Below are 18,790 nucleotides of genomic sequence, written 5' to 3'. Positions count from 1 at the left end.
GTAAGCAGTGCTTTCAGTGCCTCCAGTGCTTTCAGTACCTCTCCTGCTTACGTTGTAACCAGTGCTTTCAGTGACCCCAGTGCTTTCAGTACCTCTCCTGCTTACGGTGTAAGCAGTGCTTTCAGTGCCTCCAGTGCTTTCAGTGCCTCTCCTGCCTACGGTGTAAGCAGTGCTTTCAGTGCCTCCAGTGCTTTCAGTACCTCTCCTGCTTACGGTGTAACCAGTGCTTTCAGTGCCTCCAGTGCTTTCAGTGCCTCTCCTGCTTACGGTGTAAGCAGTGCTTTCAGTGCCTCCAGTGCTTTCAGTACCTCTCCTGCTTACGGTGTAACCAGTGCTTTCAGTGACCCCAGTGCTTTCAGTACCTCTCCTGCTTACGGTGTAAGCAGTGCTTTCAGTGCCTCCAGTGCTTTCAGTACCTCTCCTGCTTACGGTGTAAGCAGTGCTTTCAGTGCCTCCAGTGCTTTCAGTACCTCTCCTGCTTACGGTGTAACCAGTGCTTTCAGTGCCTCCAGTGCTTTCAGTGCCTCTCCTGCTTACGGTGTAAGCAGTGCTTTCAGTGCCTCCAGTGCTTTCAGTACCTCTCCTGCTTACGGTGTAACCAGTGCTTTCAGTGACCCCAGTGCTTTCAGTACCTCTCCTGCTTACGGTGTAAGCAGTGCTTTCAGTGCCTCCAGTGCTTTCAGTACCTCTCCTGCTTACGGTGTAAGCAGTGCTTTCAGTGCCTCCAGTGCTTTCAGTGCCTCCAGTGCTTTCAGTACCTCTCCTGCTTACGGTGTAAGCAGTGCTTTCAGTGCCTCTCCTGCCTACGGTGTAACCAGTGCTTTCAGTGCTTCCAGTGACCTGCAGGATTGCTCCTGCAATCACCTATCAATTAAAAGCATCAATTAAGACTAGCGAATAAGGATTAATATTTAGAACCTGGTTCACTAATTGTCGTCCAGGCCGTCTGCGAGGAATCTAAAATATATTCCAGTCCTCTAGTGACTTTTTCTCCAGGGAAATACTGCTCTACTTTTGTAGCTGAACATCAGGGGTTTCGTTCGAGTCTCATGCGGTCCGAACTCTCCACAGATTTGATAGTGAATTAATTATAAAAATATTATACGACTAAAATTCAAGCTCGTAAGACATGATCGTCTAGGTACCGCCGCGTCACGCATCACGTTTCAAGGCTGTTCCTGGATGATTTTATTTATTTTGTGTTTAATACGAGAATACTGTCATAAACTACTGATAATATGCGACAACTTCGTATTAGCCATTTTATGAAAGTTTTATTTGAACATTATTGTAACATTCTTCTGACGATAGCAATTTTTTTACTACTTCTTCTGACGATAGCAATTTTTTTACTACCGGGGTCGAAAGAAAATTTGCTTTTTCAAAAGTTTCTAATGTGGAACTTATACAGGAACAACAAATGATATTAAAATTTACCGATTTCGTGAACATAGAATAATTATAGTCGAGAGTCTCTGTAGGATTCAAAATAATAATTTCAAAACATACCAAAGTGGAGATTGTTGTCCACACCCGGGTGTACATTCTCGATCGTTTGATGACTAATTCGTCAAGTGAAAATGGAACAGAAATTTTCACTAGTTCATTCGAAATAACAAGCTCAACGTCGCAGTTCTAACGTTTCAAAAGTTATGGGAAATTTCCGATGACTGAGGCTCTTTTAAAGCGATACAAAAGTCATTAACTAGCCGAATGAGAACATTAGATAATATCAGATCATCATCATCAGATCATTATTTATCAGATTTTATTTTTCTGTTTCTCTTCCGCATTTAAAATATTGAGGCCCATGCACATTAATGACTCCGCCACGGGGAGATAAAGTTTAATAAAAGTTACTTCGAAGTTTTATAATTGGCAAGCACATGTAGGATTAGTCAAGCTGATGGAAGGGGACAATATATTGGCCATCATGGGGTCCTTGAGTTTCGGTCGGTCTAATGTGACCCCATTATCGATAGGTAGAATAATTATTAGCATAACCTTGGCTGACATATTGGCCGCCATCGACCCGACGAGGTTACAACTGGTATTTTGGGATAAAATTAACTCGACTGTTATATCTCAGAGTATTTTTTAATTTATTCATATCCATTATTTTCCATTACAAATTTATAAATTTCCAGAATTTTTAACGGTAAACTGTTACTTAAATGTTTCTCCCCAATCATGGGCATCCTTAAACTTCAATTTTAGGAGTCACGTCAGAGACCATAGGGGAGAATAGCAGGGCCAATCAAAGAGGATAGACTAAAGTAGAGGCTCAGTTCTGGGGGTCTGCGTGACGCCAGGCACTCCACGTTACCGACGTAGTTTCACCCCACGGGAAACGGGGCCCCACGAATACTACTGGGGTGTCTGCATATCGGCCAGGCTGGTAACGCCTCAGTAACAGTCCCACGTCCCGCTGCCACAGCGACAAGTCGAGAGTGGAGATGCAGTTTTTTGCACCTTTGAAATGTTTTTATATAATTCTTCAGCCACAATATGTCTTTTTAGGTTTAGAAAAATTAATTCAAAAGATCTATTCTTTCCGAAAAGGAGAGAAATATTTTCACCTGCCCAATTAGTTAAGCACGAAGAGCTAGATAAAATATTTCAATTGCTATGTTGGCACTCAGCCAGCGTACTCAATTCGTTCGTTGGGCTGTAAATCGCTCGTTGGGCTGTAAATCCAATATCGTATGTAACGAAAAAGCGACAGGAAAGAAGAGGAAATGGCTCGCGTGGCGGGGCAGTGGGACGGAAAGGGACATGGGAGAGAAACGAAAACGCGATAGATTCGGAGTAAGAAAATGACTCATTTTGTTAATATGATGAACAATACTAATAAAACCTTTTTATTAATATCGGAATAGTTCACTGGGAATTACCAATCCAGTCGCATCAAATGCTTTTTACACATTTGAAAATCATAAAATCTCCGGTCTAACTTATCCTTCAGTAAAATTCCCGAATTTTAAGCGGTACGAAAACGAGAATTTCGTAATTTATTTAAATATATACTCTAATATGAATATTGGAGATCAATTTCCATGATTTTTCAATGAAATTGCAAATTTCCTGATTTTTTGTCCTAAATGGGCTCCGGTGTCACTGTTCCCCGAATTCAAAAATGCATTGACAGCAATTTCCTTGTTTTCTGTTAATTTTCAGGGAAATATGGAACTGAAATTGACTATTCTATTTGGTTTCTCCGCGAGATTTCCCCGAATTTTCAATGACAAAATGTTCTGAAATCTTCCTGTGTGGCTCAATAAAAATTTCCGAAAATTATCACATATAATACCACAAGTGGTTCAAAATTATCGAATATTTCCCGATAGATTCGTTGCAAACAAATGAAGGAGTCAAGTTTTTCAGGCTAAAAAATCACGAGTGCGAAGCACGAGTGATTTTTCCTGAAAAACTTGACGACTTCATTTGTATGCAGGGAACCTAGAGGGAAATATTCTATAATTTTGAAGCTCGAGTGGTATTCAGGGGATTATTTTTCCTATCCAAATTTCGGCCAAGAGAATTGTGCCATGACATGAAAAGAGGTTTATTTGGTTAACTGTCGTTTGTTTACCAAAATATTCAAAAAATTATCGCATATAATACCACAAGAGCTCCGAAATTATCGGATATTTCCCGATAGGTTCGTTGCAAACAAATGAACGTGTCAAGTTTTCCAGGCTAAAAAATCACGAGTGCGAAGCACGAGTTTAAAGAGCTATTGATGCCCTTCAAAATAGTCTGCACATATATCTACAGTTTAAAGTAAAAGCTTGAAATTACTTTTAAAAAATAAAGCGAAAGCTTAAAATTAGTTTTTCACTAAAAACTTTCATGATTCAATGAAAAATGGTTATAATTGGGCCGGTAGCTGTTATTTAAAAGCTAATCCAAAGAGTTCCCCAGCCCGTATACCACATGCAGGGTGTCCCAACCCGTATACCACAATCCACTCAAATACTTTCTGAGGGGAAATATTTTGAGACATTAGTTGTAGGGTTTCAAGCAACACAATTGATGCATTCATTTTTTTCACCTTCCAAGGTCATGCTTGCAAGTTGCTAGCATGGGAAGCTTTTCTTTAAATGCTAATCGCATTTTCAACCCCATTGGCACTTGTTCGCCTTGATGAGTTGTTTTTCAATACCTCTTATCATTCATGTCAATTCCTGCCTGGTTACTCAGAAAATGTGACGGAAATGAGTGTTGATATCAAACTGAAGATTTAGACTTTTTTAGTGCGACCCAGGATACATCACTTTGAGGTAATGTCTGCTCGCCTCCTTTTCACTATAAAAAGACGAAAAAACAGTGCAAACATGACTTGCCAGGACAACTCAATTTTACGACGAAAATTTCCATGAACTCTTCGCAGAGCTTGAGGCGTAAGGCTTGCAACATCCTTCCTAATACGTGCCTGTAAGTCTGCCGGAGTGGTTCGCTGATTCACGTACACAACGTCTTTCACGAAGCCCCACGGGTAGTGATCAAGTGGTGTCACACCTGGTGATCGTGGTCATCGTGGAGGCCATGGAATGCGAAGACTCCGACCAATCAAACGATTCGAGAAGGTTCCATTCCGATGAGACCACAACTCATTTTCGTCGCATTTTCTGGAGTAAAACTCCAGGAATTGTCATGAATGATGAGGTTTCTGAAGACAACTCGTCAAGGTGAACAAGTTTAATTGGGGTACAAAAATTATCGTGATTTGAAGAAGAGCTTCCTATGTTTGCATCCTGTAAACATAACCTGGAAAGCTGATAAACATGCATGCATCAAATGTCCTCTTCGAAACCCCACAACTAATGCTTCAAACGATTTTCTATCACTTGCCCCCCTCAGAAGATATTTATCGTTTTTGATGTTTCATAGTACAGGGAGACAGATTTGAACATAGCAACCAAAGGAAAATCATTGGTTACGAACTTGGATTGTCATGTAGTGGAACGCTGTTTCAAAATGTTGAAAATTTGTAAAACATTTTTTTCCCATCGTATTTATGATCGTTGAATATTTCTGAATGATGGGTGATCGATTTGAAATTTTTAGATGAAAGTTTAGCCAACTGATCGATTTAGATCACGTTCTCAAGATAACGGATCCGGGGCTTGACCCGATCATAATCATATATCAGCAAATATTTAAAGACTTTCAACCCCAAAATATGGATTCTATACTTTGTATATTTATGTAAAAAATAATTGGGGTTTGTTGAGGTAATTGGAGTAGTGTGCAAAAATTGAAGACAATTATCCTGAACTTGATCCCTTCTCCAACTCACTATTTACCACTAAAATGAAACTAGAATAAGCGAAGTCATTGATGATTCCATCAGGTTTTTAACTTTATTTTCTTTATACTAATAACTAAGCCATTAGTTTTTTTCCATCTTGCAGTTAAAATTCTCGTTGATTTTACATTAAAGACAAAAATACGATCTAATATTTACAAATGAGGTGTACAACGTAAGCACATTATTATTTATTATTTAAAATCATTTTTGTTTTTTCTTGGATAATAATATCTGCGAAAAATTAGACATTGGTATTCGTTATAACAGGACACAGTATTTTTGTTTTTCTGTTAAGCATTATTGTAAGGAATTAAGTTTTAATTCGCCATTCGAATTTGGTACTTATATCAATGGATTTTAATTGTTTAATTTTAATTATGTCTATTTGGATTCTTAAAAGTTCTTATGAGGTCGTGAATGAGTTGAGAGTATGAAATCTATCCCGCAAAAAATATGTTCTCTTTTCGTTACGTTTGTCTTTACTGGCTTTCCTTTCACTTTCACATTTTTCATAAAATCATCATTCTTGTGTCCAAATATAACGAATCAAAGTTATTCAGTTTACACCAGTTATTTAAATCATACCAAACTTACATATATATATATATATATATATACTTTTAGCCAGTTAATGGTATTCTTTATCTCTTGAAAAGAGTCTAAAACACTTACTAGTCATTTTTTCATTTTTCGAAATATTCATTGGTTTCTATGTACAGATGAATTATGCCTAAGTGCTAATTGCCATGAAACACAAATACGTAGGCATGTATTTTCATGTATTAGACACGGAAACATTAACACTTGGAAAATTATAGTGACATGTTTTCATCTTCATCGAATTATAATTTTTCAAAGAAAAAACAAAAATACAAAGTTCATAGGTGGATGGTCAGCTGAATAGACATTACCTCGAAATAATATTTTATTTAAAAAAAAAAATACTCATTCGACATCTTAATCGGAAATTAGTAATACTTTGTTACATTTCTGGTTGAAGTGAAAAGTTTCGTGATTCGGGTGATGTTCGTTATACTATCATATAATCTCTCCACTCAGTAATTGGGTTTCGACATGGACAATTTTATTTTCAATCAATCAATGAAATTTCTTCACTTGTCCGCACTCATTCTTTCTCATTTTACTTTTTATTATGCTTCGAGTAGTAGATTTTTATGGATTAATTTTTCATGATACATTTATTGGTATTTATGGGTATTCGTTCTCTACACAATATGGATAGCTAGATTTATAGTTATGGATGTCTAGATTTAGACTCAAATGGGTAGAATGTAGGCCACACTACATATACGACTGACACATGTAAAAAAAACTCCTTTAAATTATGAAGAGGGAGAAAATCAATAGTCAAATATTATCGAATATTATCAGGTAATTAAAACCGTAATTTATAGATGAGCAGTTTGGCATTACTTTTAGGAAGCTCTAATATTCACTGACATGGAACCATAGGTACATGGCCCCCTCCGATTTTTATGAAACTTGAATATGTTGTAGAATACTCATTAATAAGAGATACGTCGTTTTTTTATCAGACCATACGCGCGTTTAAGAGGGCAAACCACCCGCTGAAGTTGATCACCTCTTGGACTATCTCTTCGATTGCGCACAGCAGGAGAACATCTAAACAATTTTTCTGTTGATAACAGGAAGCTGATGGATAATGGGCCACTGCCAATCAGCCGACGAAGGGAAGTTAAGATCAGAGCGGAAAAATTAATTTTCTGACATTGGCCCATTACTTCAGTTGCCTGCGTAAAGAAAATTCAATCCCCAAACCCACCTATGGGCTGATAAGAAAACGTGCTCCGTAATTCTGAGTCCTCTACATCATACTCAAGTTTCTTTAAAATCGGAGGTAGACATCTACCTCGTGTTCCTTGTGAACGCTTCGTTTCGAATTTGAAAGTGAACGCACAATACATAAGTCATACACTCAGTTAATTAACCTTTATGGTAGTTTTCACATAAACCGATGGAGCAAAGCCTATTGTTCACTTCATTAGTTGCAAAATAATTTTTCTTTATCACTTTCGTTTCGATAAATTATTAATGAGGCAGCAGATAATTAAAGCCGACTCTCCGATGTTACCGCAAAAGACAAAGAAATTTATGGATATAATTTGGTCTCACCAAATTTCAGATGTGAATTATGGTTTTTTAAATTACTCTAATAGGACGGTCAAAACTTCTTCTAATTTATCATGAATTACTTAAAATCATAATAGAAAAAAATTATGGATTTCCAAGTATTTTTTACAGTTGCTGATCGAAATTCAGATTCAATTATTTTTTAAAGGTGATAAAATAAATCACTTGTAAAAGAATTTTGTTTAAGCATTCGTTATTTATAAAAGAATGATTAAAATTGCGAAAACTTTTGGAGGCCTTTTTTCCAGGTATAAACTCAATTTCTAGTAAAATTGGGAATGTGAACCAACTGACTTTGACTGGGAAAAAGAATTTTCGTGAAATAAAATGACAGTTGATAATATATTTGTAGAAAATGCTTGCAATTAAAAAAATCAATTTTGAGATTATTTCATCAATTTATCATTAAAAGCGGACTTTTTATTTTTTTAGATTTTTACAGTATGCTCTAATGGTCCAATATTAGGATTTCAATTCAAACGCTCATCCCCCTTCCAAAAGTAGTGTTTGAAACTCTTTCTTGTCTCTACAGATTTCAAAAAAATGGATTTCTCTGCATAAAATAAAATGGTAAAAATAATTGAATCCTCGTAAAATTTCAATCGTCGATGGTTTTCAGTGTTCAGACTCGTTCAATGGTTTTTGATAAATCAAAAATTTATCGCAAGATGAACTCGAAAGTGCTGCCTAATGTAAATTCATTAATTTAATATAAACCAAACATAAAACAATTTGTTTTGTTACGCAACAATGGTATTTTCTACAATTGAAATCGATCAGTGTACTTTATTCAAATGAATCATTTTTCTGGACTTATCTTGTATTCTTCTGCCTAAGGCCTGGATCAATTATTTTTAAAACGTAATTTAAATTGATAATTTTAACTCGATTACCCATCGCCCAGAGACCGGTGGAAACTCTAAATTTAGTTGGGAAAAAGTAAAGCGAAGTGGATTATCTCATGAACTAATCATCCGATTGAGTCGTTCTTCAATACCAAACATTTTATTGCCAAGAGGATATTTCATGTCAAATTTCAAATGTTGGTAAATGTTAAATGAATTTTTCGCAAGGTCACCGTGCTAACAATCTTTTTTTGTACAAAACAGAAAAATTGAAATATCTGGACAACTTAATGAGAAGGGGTACACATATTGTGATTGATTGAGATAGAATACATCGAACCGAACATTTTGAGAAGTGAAAAATTGAAATGGGTTTGATAATTTTCAAGATATTTGCGAAAACCGGTTGAACGCGAAAGGAAAATTTATGAAAAACGGCTGGACCAATCGAATTGAGTTTGACCACATACCTAATTCTTAGTGATAACTGTGATTTGATGAAATTTAACCTTTTTCGGAATAAGTTTAGCCGTTTATTCCTTTAATTTTGTAAAAGAGTGGGCCAAATTGACTATGCGCACATACACACATATATGCCCCTCAAATTTTCTATTTCTACTAGTCAGACTATTCCATATTATTTTCAAACAAAATTAGAAAACCTGAAAATCAGGCGATTACAAAGCTTCTATTTGGAAGCAAAAAATTGAACAGATTGACAGAGCTTTCTTTGAGAATATAAAAGAAAACCTCTACGAGAGGAGCTGCGTCCTGGATAATAATAGGATCGAACAGGAAACCTTTTGAATCTCGCTTGTCTTGCTCTTTGAAAGTTTTAAAAATATTTTGTTCGATTTTTTCCCTAAATTTTGATGAGCATTAAGTGCTTACTTAATTTTTTCCAAAATACTGAATTGAAATATTTATTGTCTATCAGCTATCATTTTTCAGCGGCAATCGTTGCTACCGAAAATCGCAGCCCCGACTAATAGAAGCCAAAGCCATTGAGTTCTCAGAAAAATCACAGCTGATCAATTGAGTCCATGAGATAATTTTTTTCATGGGCTTTTTTTTCTTGACTATTTTTTGTAGCTCTGTTTTTTCATGAGTTAATTCCTCAAGGACCCGTTCATCTTTTTTTCCACTTTGTTAAAAACTAAATTCATAATTGTTGAGTGCTTCTGTGTGACGGGTAATCGAGTTCAAATTTTTACATAAGAATTGAACAAAATAATGGATTGAGATTATGTTCTAAAGATAATGGACCCAGGCCTTAAGTCCTCTTTCACTTTATGTCAACTTAGCATTTAAGAACATCTTGTCATTTATCAAGTGTTGAATTATTGATGTTTGCGTTGGGAGAATAAACCACTTTGTTCGGATATATTGACAATAAAAATTTCAATCTTCAAATTCATCAATTAAATTGTGCGAGAAGTATTTGAAAAATATCATCAGTAATCAGCGTCACTCAAATTACATTTTGAACAAAATTATAATTTTTTAATCATTCGTTGTGTACACATGAATGGTTGATATTATTGGCAGTTTGGGAAACTCTTTCACTACTCCCAACAAATTATTTATTCAGAGGAAAGTTAATTAATTGTTATGAATTCTTCATAGAAATTATTCGTATTTCAAAAACATTTCAGATTTTTAACGATTTCATCAGCTTTTCTTCAAAATGAAATTTTCGGTATGTTCTCAGATTTTTAAATTATTTTTTAATGACACCACATGAAAATTCTAATTAATATCTAGAAAATTTCAATAAAAAAACCATTATAAAATGGTCACTCAGATGAAAGGTATAATGTTTCAGGACAAAAGTAGAAAAACATTTTACTTAAGAAAGCTGTCGAAGTACTTGGATATCCTTAAAGATAGATTAAGGGGAAGAGGAAGGGGTGGCAAAAGTATAATTTCTCAAACCCTTTTCCTTCGTTTCTACCTAATGGAAATATCTAAAATTTTAAACAATAATTGAAAGTGCGATAACAAAGGGCCGATGATTCCACAATTCATCACAGTTAATTTCATCACAATTAAAATTCATTACAGTACATTTCATCACTAAGGACATGGATTACAGCATATCTCCTCACTTCTTAAATTCATCATTTCAACTTATTACTGGACAATTGATCACGGTAAACATACAGTGCAGTATTCACGTGGAAGACCGGAAATTTATGTCGCGTTCCACATTCTGGCATTGAATTGTCGATTAAACAGCCCATGTGATAAAGAATGCTGTAATTGATTGGCAATGTGAAGAGTGATGCTGTAATAATTAGCTCGTGTGATCAATAATACTATGATGAAGTGTTCTTGTAATGAGTATTTGTAGGGGAATTAATTATAATATTGCAGCATTGTAGTATGTGGAGGTGATACCAGGGTCGATTACTTTCATTTTTTAAATAGATGGTAATAATCAATTTTTGGAAATTTTCTTGATGTAAATTAGAAAAAAAAATTGAAGTCTTCCCTTCTGTTGCTCTAAATCATTCATAAAGATTTTATTAATTTTCATTGGATAAAATATCAGAAAAGTGGGTTGATAAAACGTAATTTTAAGACCACTTTCGTTGCCCCTTAAGATAACGATCAATGAAACTAAAGATTTACAATGGAGATTCATCTTCCTCTTTATTAATTATCTAAAATTCTTTTATTTAACAATTATATTGAATTACAATCAATGACGACAAGTGATCCAGGATCCCATTAAAATTCATATTAATTAATGTGACACGGTATATCATTGCAAAAGCCTCCCATTGGTAATATAATGATAAATTGAACTATTTTGTACCATCTCCTTCAATCATATCCAACAACGAATTTATCAATTAAATTTGGCTATCGTGAATTATTTGACTTCAACGAGTTTATTGACTTCAGCACATCATCAAGTTGATTAATGCAAGTGTTCTCTACTCGTCACGGATTATGAAAATTTTGAATTAATGAAAAGTTAGTCATTTGCATCCATCGTTTACCGGAATGTTTGACCTCCGAGCAGTGAAAATAAATAACTTGAATGCCTGGTTATGACCATTTATCCAGGATGTCGTGACATCTTTGGCTGACGTCCAGCAGATGCTGCTATTCATCAAAATCATCATTCTTAAATGGAGATTGCTTTCATTAATTTTAAAAATTATTAATTGAAATCATGATTTTTAAATGGGGATTACTCTCATTAATTTTAAAAATCGTGGGCTATTCTAATGACAGATTTGACACGTTGAAGATCAATTGCGTGCATAAAACGAATAATTATTGTTCAAAAATTAATTGTTTATTCCTTCACTACCCCTGCTCCACTTCAAATGTTCCATGTATTCTAAAGCTTACGATTTTTAAACTATACTGTGAAATTTCAATAGAATATTCAATTTTTAGTTATATTATTCCGTGAAAATACGGAAAAATCATGAAAATTCAGGAGAAATTGAAAATTCAGTCGTTGGGAAATTTTCATTTCACTTACGGGGAAAACAAATGAATTTCCTTGAATTCGACTTAAAATAAAAAAATGCCCAACAAATTTTGCCCTCCAAACTGAATTTAATGTCACTTTAATAGCAATGACTGATTATATTTCTATAAAATAAAAACAAATCTAAAGGTGTTCAACAGTTTGTCTTCTATTTTCGTAGAATTGTGTACAATAATAATTCCGAGTTAATCTCTTGAAATTCGAATTCAACACAGTAAACTTCACTTTTTGGTTTCGTTTTTCATTAAAAAATGTCATCATTTATGGAAAATAGTCAGAGAAATGTTTCTGAAATAATTACAAATATATTTTTTATATTTTGAGCATTATTTTTCGATCTATTTGACATGAATGATGCCACTTTCTCACATCAAATAAACCAAAATGAGTATTGTCGGAACTGAATTAGAAAAATCAAACTCGTAATTGATATTGGATATTTTGTTGAATTTCGACGAAAAATTCTTTCTAACGATTTACGTTTCCGCGGGGCACGTGAACAATAAACCACTGCTGAATTTAATTAATTTAATTAACTAATTATTCGTTTTTTGAGAGACATAATTGATCGTGAATGGATGAGATATCTCGGTTTAATGAGCTATTAATTTAAAAAATCATAATAATTTCCCTTCAATTTACGCAAAAATATACCCCATGCACAACTCATTTTAGTCATTAGAAAAAATATGCCTCCGAGTATTGTGACATTATTATTTTTGTTATACAAACATCCTCGAATAGACACTAAACTTCGTTGTAATTTTCTTTGAGTCATCAACAATAAAATGCATTTGCTTTTTAATCCATTAAGCTCATCAGATCAATTACCTCGATTGTAACGGAACGGGATAACAGAATATCTCCTCTAATTATATCGATAATCATATTAATGCAATGAGTGCTCATATTTTGGCTGATGTTTTCTAAGAAAAAATATAAAATGCTCATCGCACTTATCTTTTGCGTCTTTTTACGAAGAATATTGCTGTTATTTAATTACATTTGAAAAGTGTTCTGTACTTTTGTTGCATCTTCATTAATGAAGCACTACAGTTGCTTAGAGATCATCGAAGTTGGATACAAATCATTCTTCCATAGCATGGCCAGATAATTAAATTGAAAATTGATATAAAACGTCTCTAGTTCTGAAAAAAGGGAAATCTACCGGTAATTTTTATGGAACCTTCACCTAACAATGATCCATTCAACGATAATGAACAAATTCCATTCTAATAGCATGTTGACACCATTCTACAACTTCTTAAACCAATTTACAATTCTATTAAGGATATCCTTGTACTTTTTACAGTTTTATAAAGACCAAATTATATATTCAACCATTTTTGATCATTGAATTCATTAGTTGAATTCAGCGTGGAAAAGTGAAAGAAATAATGAATATTCAGAGAGATTCAAATTATATTTAGCACAAAATTATTATTTAGAATTTATATTTATAAATAAATGATTGAAATTATTCAAATGTCCGAAAGGCTTATTTTTTCAGCAAACTTTCTAATCAAATTCTGAATGTGAACAAATGCGTTTTAACACCAAACATATGATTTTTGCGGTAAAAAAGTTGAGAGTTGAGTAATTATTTATAAAAAATATTCGCGATGGAGGAAAATTGATTACTTTATTCTCAAAATGAGATTAAAAAAATGTTTTTAGAGTTTTTAAATACTTTCTAACAATTCAACTCGGAATTCAATTCGGAATTCCAATTTCAGTTTAGAAAATAAAAATAATAAAGATATTGTGAAAATAACTGGAAATTTATAGTGAAAGAAGCTCAATTGAGATAATTGATCTTCTACTATAAAATTAGAAACTTATTTCCATGGAGAATAAAAATGTTAGTATACTCTTACAGTTTGTCACCTTATTCATTTCTAAACCACAGAATTTATCAAACAAATCGGATGAAAAGATTTTTTAAATAATTGTAAGTATTCAACGTCATTAAACTTACAGTCGGTACCGATTTTTTAGTAAACATTGTCCTTAGATGAATCATTGCAATCTTTAAAATTTCAGAAACCTTTTTCTTTTCTAGGACTCAAAAAATCAATCAGAATATTCAAAAATTACAATTGTTCACGCGACATTTAACGATCTAATATGGAGATTGAAATTCAGGACAGTAGACAATAACAGCATTGAACAGTATCTGGAATCTCAGGGTGAAATGAATGCCGAATGACAGATCTGATGTTCAACAATGATCCATTTTTTTTTAATTATTGAGAAAGCAAGGGGTTTGGTATTTGTTTCATTTATATCGCAATTTACACTCATCGATTCTGAGATGATATGGAGATTCATAATAATCGATTCTTCACATTTTATGTGATTAAAAGAACAAATGGTTTTGCATTTATTTCAATTTTCATTTCAATGATTCTCCCTTAAATATAAATACAGCCACAATAACGCTCGCGGTTACTAACAATTAGCACTGCAGTGCTGAAAATCAATCTTGTTATGGAATAAAAACATCACAGAAAAACACGTGATATTATCCTTGTTATGTAATCGTAATTTGTAATGTGGGGAAGAAGAAAACACTTCAGTTGCATCTAATGGCTCACCAATGATTTTGAGTAAATTTATCTCACTCGGTGATTTTGTATCAAATGAAGACTTGCCAGAAATTACCATCAGACTATTTAGTTGGCGTACTTGAAGATACTAAATGTAAGAGTAGTCAAACATTACTCTTTGAATGATTAAGAGGCTGTTTTAGGGGATTATTTATCATCGCACCTCCTCATCATTTCAAATGCACCATTAGAATTTAATGCCAATTTGTATAAAGACCCATTTTTGAGCTGGTGCTCTCCTTGTATGAATCGGTTTCAACTTTTTCGATTAAATTAGAACTGGCTTTCAATTGCTTATTAGAATCTTATCCTAATTTAGGTAGAGATACATTTATGTGAAGATTTTCATTACTCCATAATTAAAAGGAAGTCTCCAAGAAAGTAAATGATTCGAGAAAGAATTCTTCCTTAACATAGGAAAAAAACGAATGTCTTCATATAAATTAGAATTGAAGTCCCATAACCAATTACACGTTGTTTCAAGTTAATCGAAACAGTGAGATCAAATTTATATAATAAAAACATCATCTCTGACTGCGAAAAGAGGAGTACCTAATTCATCATATAATGATCATGTGACCATCTTGAATGAATAAGAATTTCGTACCCACGAAATGTTGATTTTTGATATTTCAGTTTGTTCATCATTTCATACAATATGTCAATATTTTGTAACAAACACGGATAATATCGTAATTCCATTTTTCTATGATACTTTCAACCAGTAATAAAAATATTTTTTTTTGTGATATTTCTATCCCATAACAACATTGACTTACAGCGTTAGCGCGTTAAGTAATCATATGCGCTTCAATCGTTCCAATAATATATTATGCAACAAGTGCGGTAAAGTGAGCATTGCAAAGCGACCCACGAACAAATTTCCTAATCACACTAGCCAGAAAATCTATACCGCACGTGTTTCATACAGAATGTTTGATTACGATGTTCGTAATTCGTCAGTTACTGCAGCAAGTGACAAAAAAAATATTTCACAGGAGAAAAAAAAATCTCAAGTACTTGGATATCCTTAAATGAGTACTTTATACGAAACACAAATACACCACTTTCGTTTGACTCATCAGTGACGGTATCTCAAAGCATTTCATTCATGAAAAAAATTTTTTTGCGGGTTGTATTTCTCTAATTAATGATCAACTTAAAGGGAGATACGAATGACCGCAATCGACTGAAGAAAATATCCAACTCTCATGTTAATAATGGGTCATGAAAATATGAAAATATTTCTAAATACAGATCGAATGTTTTATTCCTTATTAACACGAATTGTCAAAGTATGTGCAAGCAATTAATTCAAAGAAATAACTCGGATTGAAAGTTTCTTTGTTTATTATTCTTATCATTTTATAAGAGTTTTTAAGCATTCATATAGGAGTTTTAATCGTATATCATTAGGGGGAATCGTGAACTGTGTGTTTGAGTGATCTTCAATAATACTTTGCGCATTCGAATCGCAAGGAGAAAACCAATAAAATGTTGCTGATATGTGTTGAAGACCAAAGATCACGATTCATTTATTGAAAAAAAATTTTATGATTTACATAATTTGTGTTTATTTATTTGAACCTATAGTTTTCATGTAAATAAATGTAATGGGAACACAAGGTAACTGATCAAAATTAGATATCAAGGACAAATGGAAGGAACAGAAAATCATAAGTAATAAATAAAAAAACGTAATTGTCGAATTGTTCTCGATGAAATTACACTACACGAGGACAGTAATATATACATATTTTTCTTATTCCTTTCGTTACGTAGGTAAGAGATATAGTACAGTACAGTTAGTAATAGTTAGAGTATGTGTAGAATAAGCTAAAACATATCATAACGGTTCATTTAATTCCATTTCTTTGTTATCATTCTTTTTGGGCGTTAATTATCTAACAAACGTTTTACCTACGAATGCTTTATCTTTCACCCGTAACGTTTGGGCCTGAACTGGAACTACGAGATATATTTGCCGTTTTTTATTTCCACACTCTAGGCCCAATTATGAAAAAATTTGGACGGGGATAATTCATTTGAAATTTCCTTTTTCTTCATCAATTGATTTTTTTTTTTTAAGTTTCTCCTGGGAAGAAGTGGCGGCGATAGAGGGACGAAAAGGAGCTAACAGGGAATATATTTGAGATTTGATTTAATCATAACTACCATAAGAGATCCAATGTCCATTTCCTCAGCAATTTGTATCTCTGTCTCTTTTATTCTGAATTACTAAACTCTCAAAGTGGCGTCGTAATATTACTTAATTTTTGTTCTCCGCATTTTTTTTTTCATTTCCTCTAAATTCATGATAATAAAGACTATGTATGAGAGTTCAACTGCGTGTCAACGTATCTCATACCAATTTTAATATATTTATATATATTTATATATAATTTTAATAATAGTATGTATATAATATTTACTACCTGCATATCACAACATAAATTTATTCTTTTTCTATCAATCTCGCTCAAAACACATACACTCGATTTTTTTTTCCATTTTTTTTCTCATTTTTTTTCAAATCATTTTTTTTTTTCGCTGAATTGGTTTACTTAGTCAATCTTTTATTTTACGCAGTCTCACACACATATTCCGGTCTACAATAATTATAATAACGCTGCGATAGTTGGATAGTGATTGAGACTGTAAGCACTGTAGCATTTTGTTTTCTCGTTGGTGAGTTCACAATGGTATGTTTTTCCATTTGTCTTGTTAGCTTTATTATTCAGAGAGCATTTTCTGTGCAATGCGGGGAGGAAGAGGAGAAGGAATGAACGCTACATGATATTAATTTATTATCCCTTTCATGTGCTGGCTTTTTTGTCTGGTAATGAAATTTATTTATTTCCATCATTAAAATTATCTCGGTGAATTTTTATTTGTACGCCGCAGTCATGCGCCAGGAGGCCAATGAACTTTTGAATAACAAAAGACATTTCGAATGTATTAATGCACTCATGGCGCGTCTCGCAGCACTCGGTAGTACTTTTCAAAGCGCGAATGAGTGGGGCCCTCGTACTCCGATCATCATATCATGTAACGAACTGTTTGTTGTCTTGTTGTATTTTTTTTTTTTCATTATTTCATGATTATATGGTTCATTGATGGTGGAAAACAATGAGTCGCATATGGTGAAGGGCACATTACACTCCAAGTTTGGCTCTGACGCTAGTCTCCTTTCTATGAGTATTAGATTATCGATATTACAATGATCGCAGATTTTTTTCTGAGTTGTGACAGCGCCACTCGATGACCCGGTGAAAAGCATAAAATATTTTTTCAACAGTAAAATTAATGTCTAGTAGAAAATATGTGTTTGTTCAATTTCCATCTCATGTGGCGCGAATAAATTTAATTGAATTTTGTGGATTTTCCCCACCGCGTTAGCCAGAGTACTGGTGAATTCCAGTCAGAATGCTAAATTTTTATTGTTAATCAGCTACACTGCTCATAAGATCTCAGCCACTAACGATTATTCATCAGCCATAAAATCTTAGAAACCGTGGCCCAGCTTGGATTTCCCATTTGTCTCACGTGTAGTAATTATGATCTCGTAGTAATCCAAGGCGGCCAATGTTTAGAGTATGCAGCACGATGCTGAGCAGCAACTACTACCACCCCCTTTACTCTTTTGTCTTTGATCTGAAACAAATTCGAGTCGTCGAGTTAAAATTACGGAATGAATGATGAATGATCTTTTAAAAATTTTTGTCTAGTTTTTTGATGGTGCGATTGCGGGTCACAATTACGCGGATTTTTTAAAACATTGTGGTATTAAAAATGGAAATTCGAACAGAGAAAATAATTGTCAGTTTCATTTTCTCTCGAAAATGAACAGAAAACCCGAAAACTGGTAAATGCATTTCTGTATGGGTTCGGGTTTTGGAAAACAATGACACTGAACGGGATTTAATGGGATTTAATGGGAAACAAAACAAGAAATTTCTGGAAATTTGAGTGAAAGTTGTAAATTCAAGTAACTTAAGATACCCTAAAAGTCCGAAACTTCACTGGATTTTCAGTAAAACTGACATTTCATGATTTTTTACTGAAACTGAAAATTAAGGAATGATTCAACTCCACCGCACAAGTTTTTTTAAAAACTGAATAAGCAAGAAGAGATGATGATGACACTTCATGTCTAGGGCATAAAAACAAACCAAAGTTTATGGGAGTACATGAATTCATTTACAAATCGCTAACTTCAACAATCAAGATATTCTATAGACTCATTTTACACATCTTGATTAACACAGTTAACACATTCGTTAAATGTTATTGCGACTACACTTTAAATATTACGGGACAGAATATGATAAAAAAATAT

The 18,790-nt window shown here is 33.5% G+C and overlaps 1 protein-coding gene across 1 annotated transcript in view; it reads right to left on the bottom strand.

Moving 5' to 3' along the window:
* Positions 1-5,337: 5,337 nt before the first annotated feature.
* LOC135161538 (ubiquitin-like protein 3) overlaps positions 5,338-18,790 on the bottom strand; it is a 171,371-nt gene continuing 157,918 nt past the window's right edge. The window contains exon 5 of the mRNA XM_064119216.1: positions 5,338-18,105. Coding sequence (XP_063975286.1) covers positions 18,041-18,105 — 65 coding nt within the window. The 3' untranslated portion in view covers positions 5,338-18,040. The remainder of the gene's footprint in view (positions 18,106-18,790) is intronic.

The sequence above is a fragment of the Diachasmimorpha longicaudata genome, chromosome 1 (assembly GCF_034640455.1).
Source record: "Diachasmimorpha longicaudata isolate KC_UGA_2023 chromosome 1, iyDiaLong2, whole genome shotgun sequence".
Classification (NCBI taxonomy): Eukaryota; Metazoa; Arthropoda; class Insecta; order Hymenoptera; family Braconidae; genus Diachasmimorpha; species Diachasmimorpha longicaudata.
The sequence above is the reverse complement of the archived record's forward strand: the minus strand, read 5'-3'. Positions and strand labels throughout refer to the sequence as shown.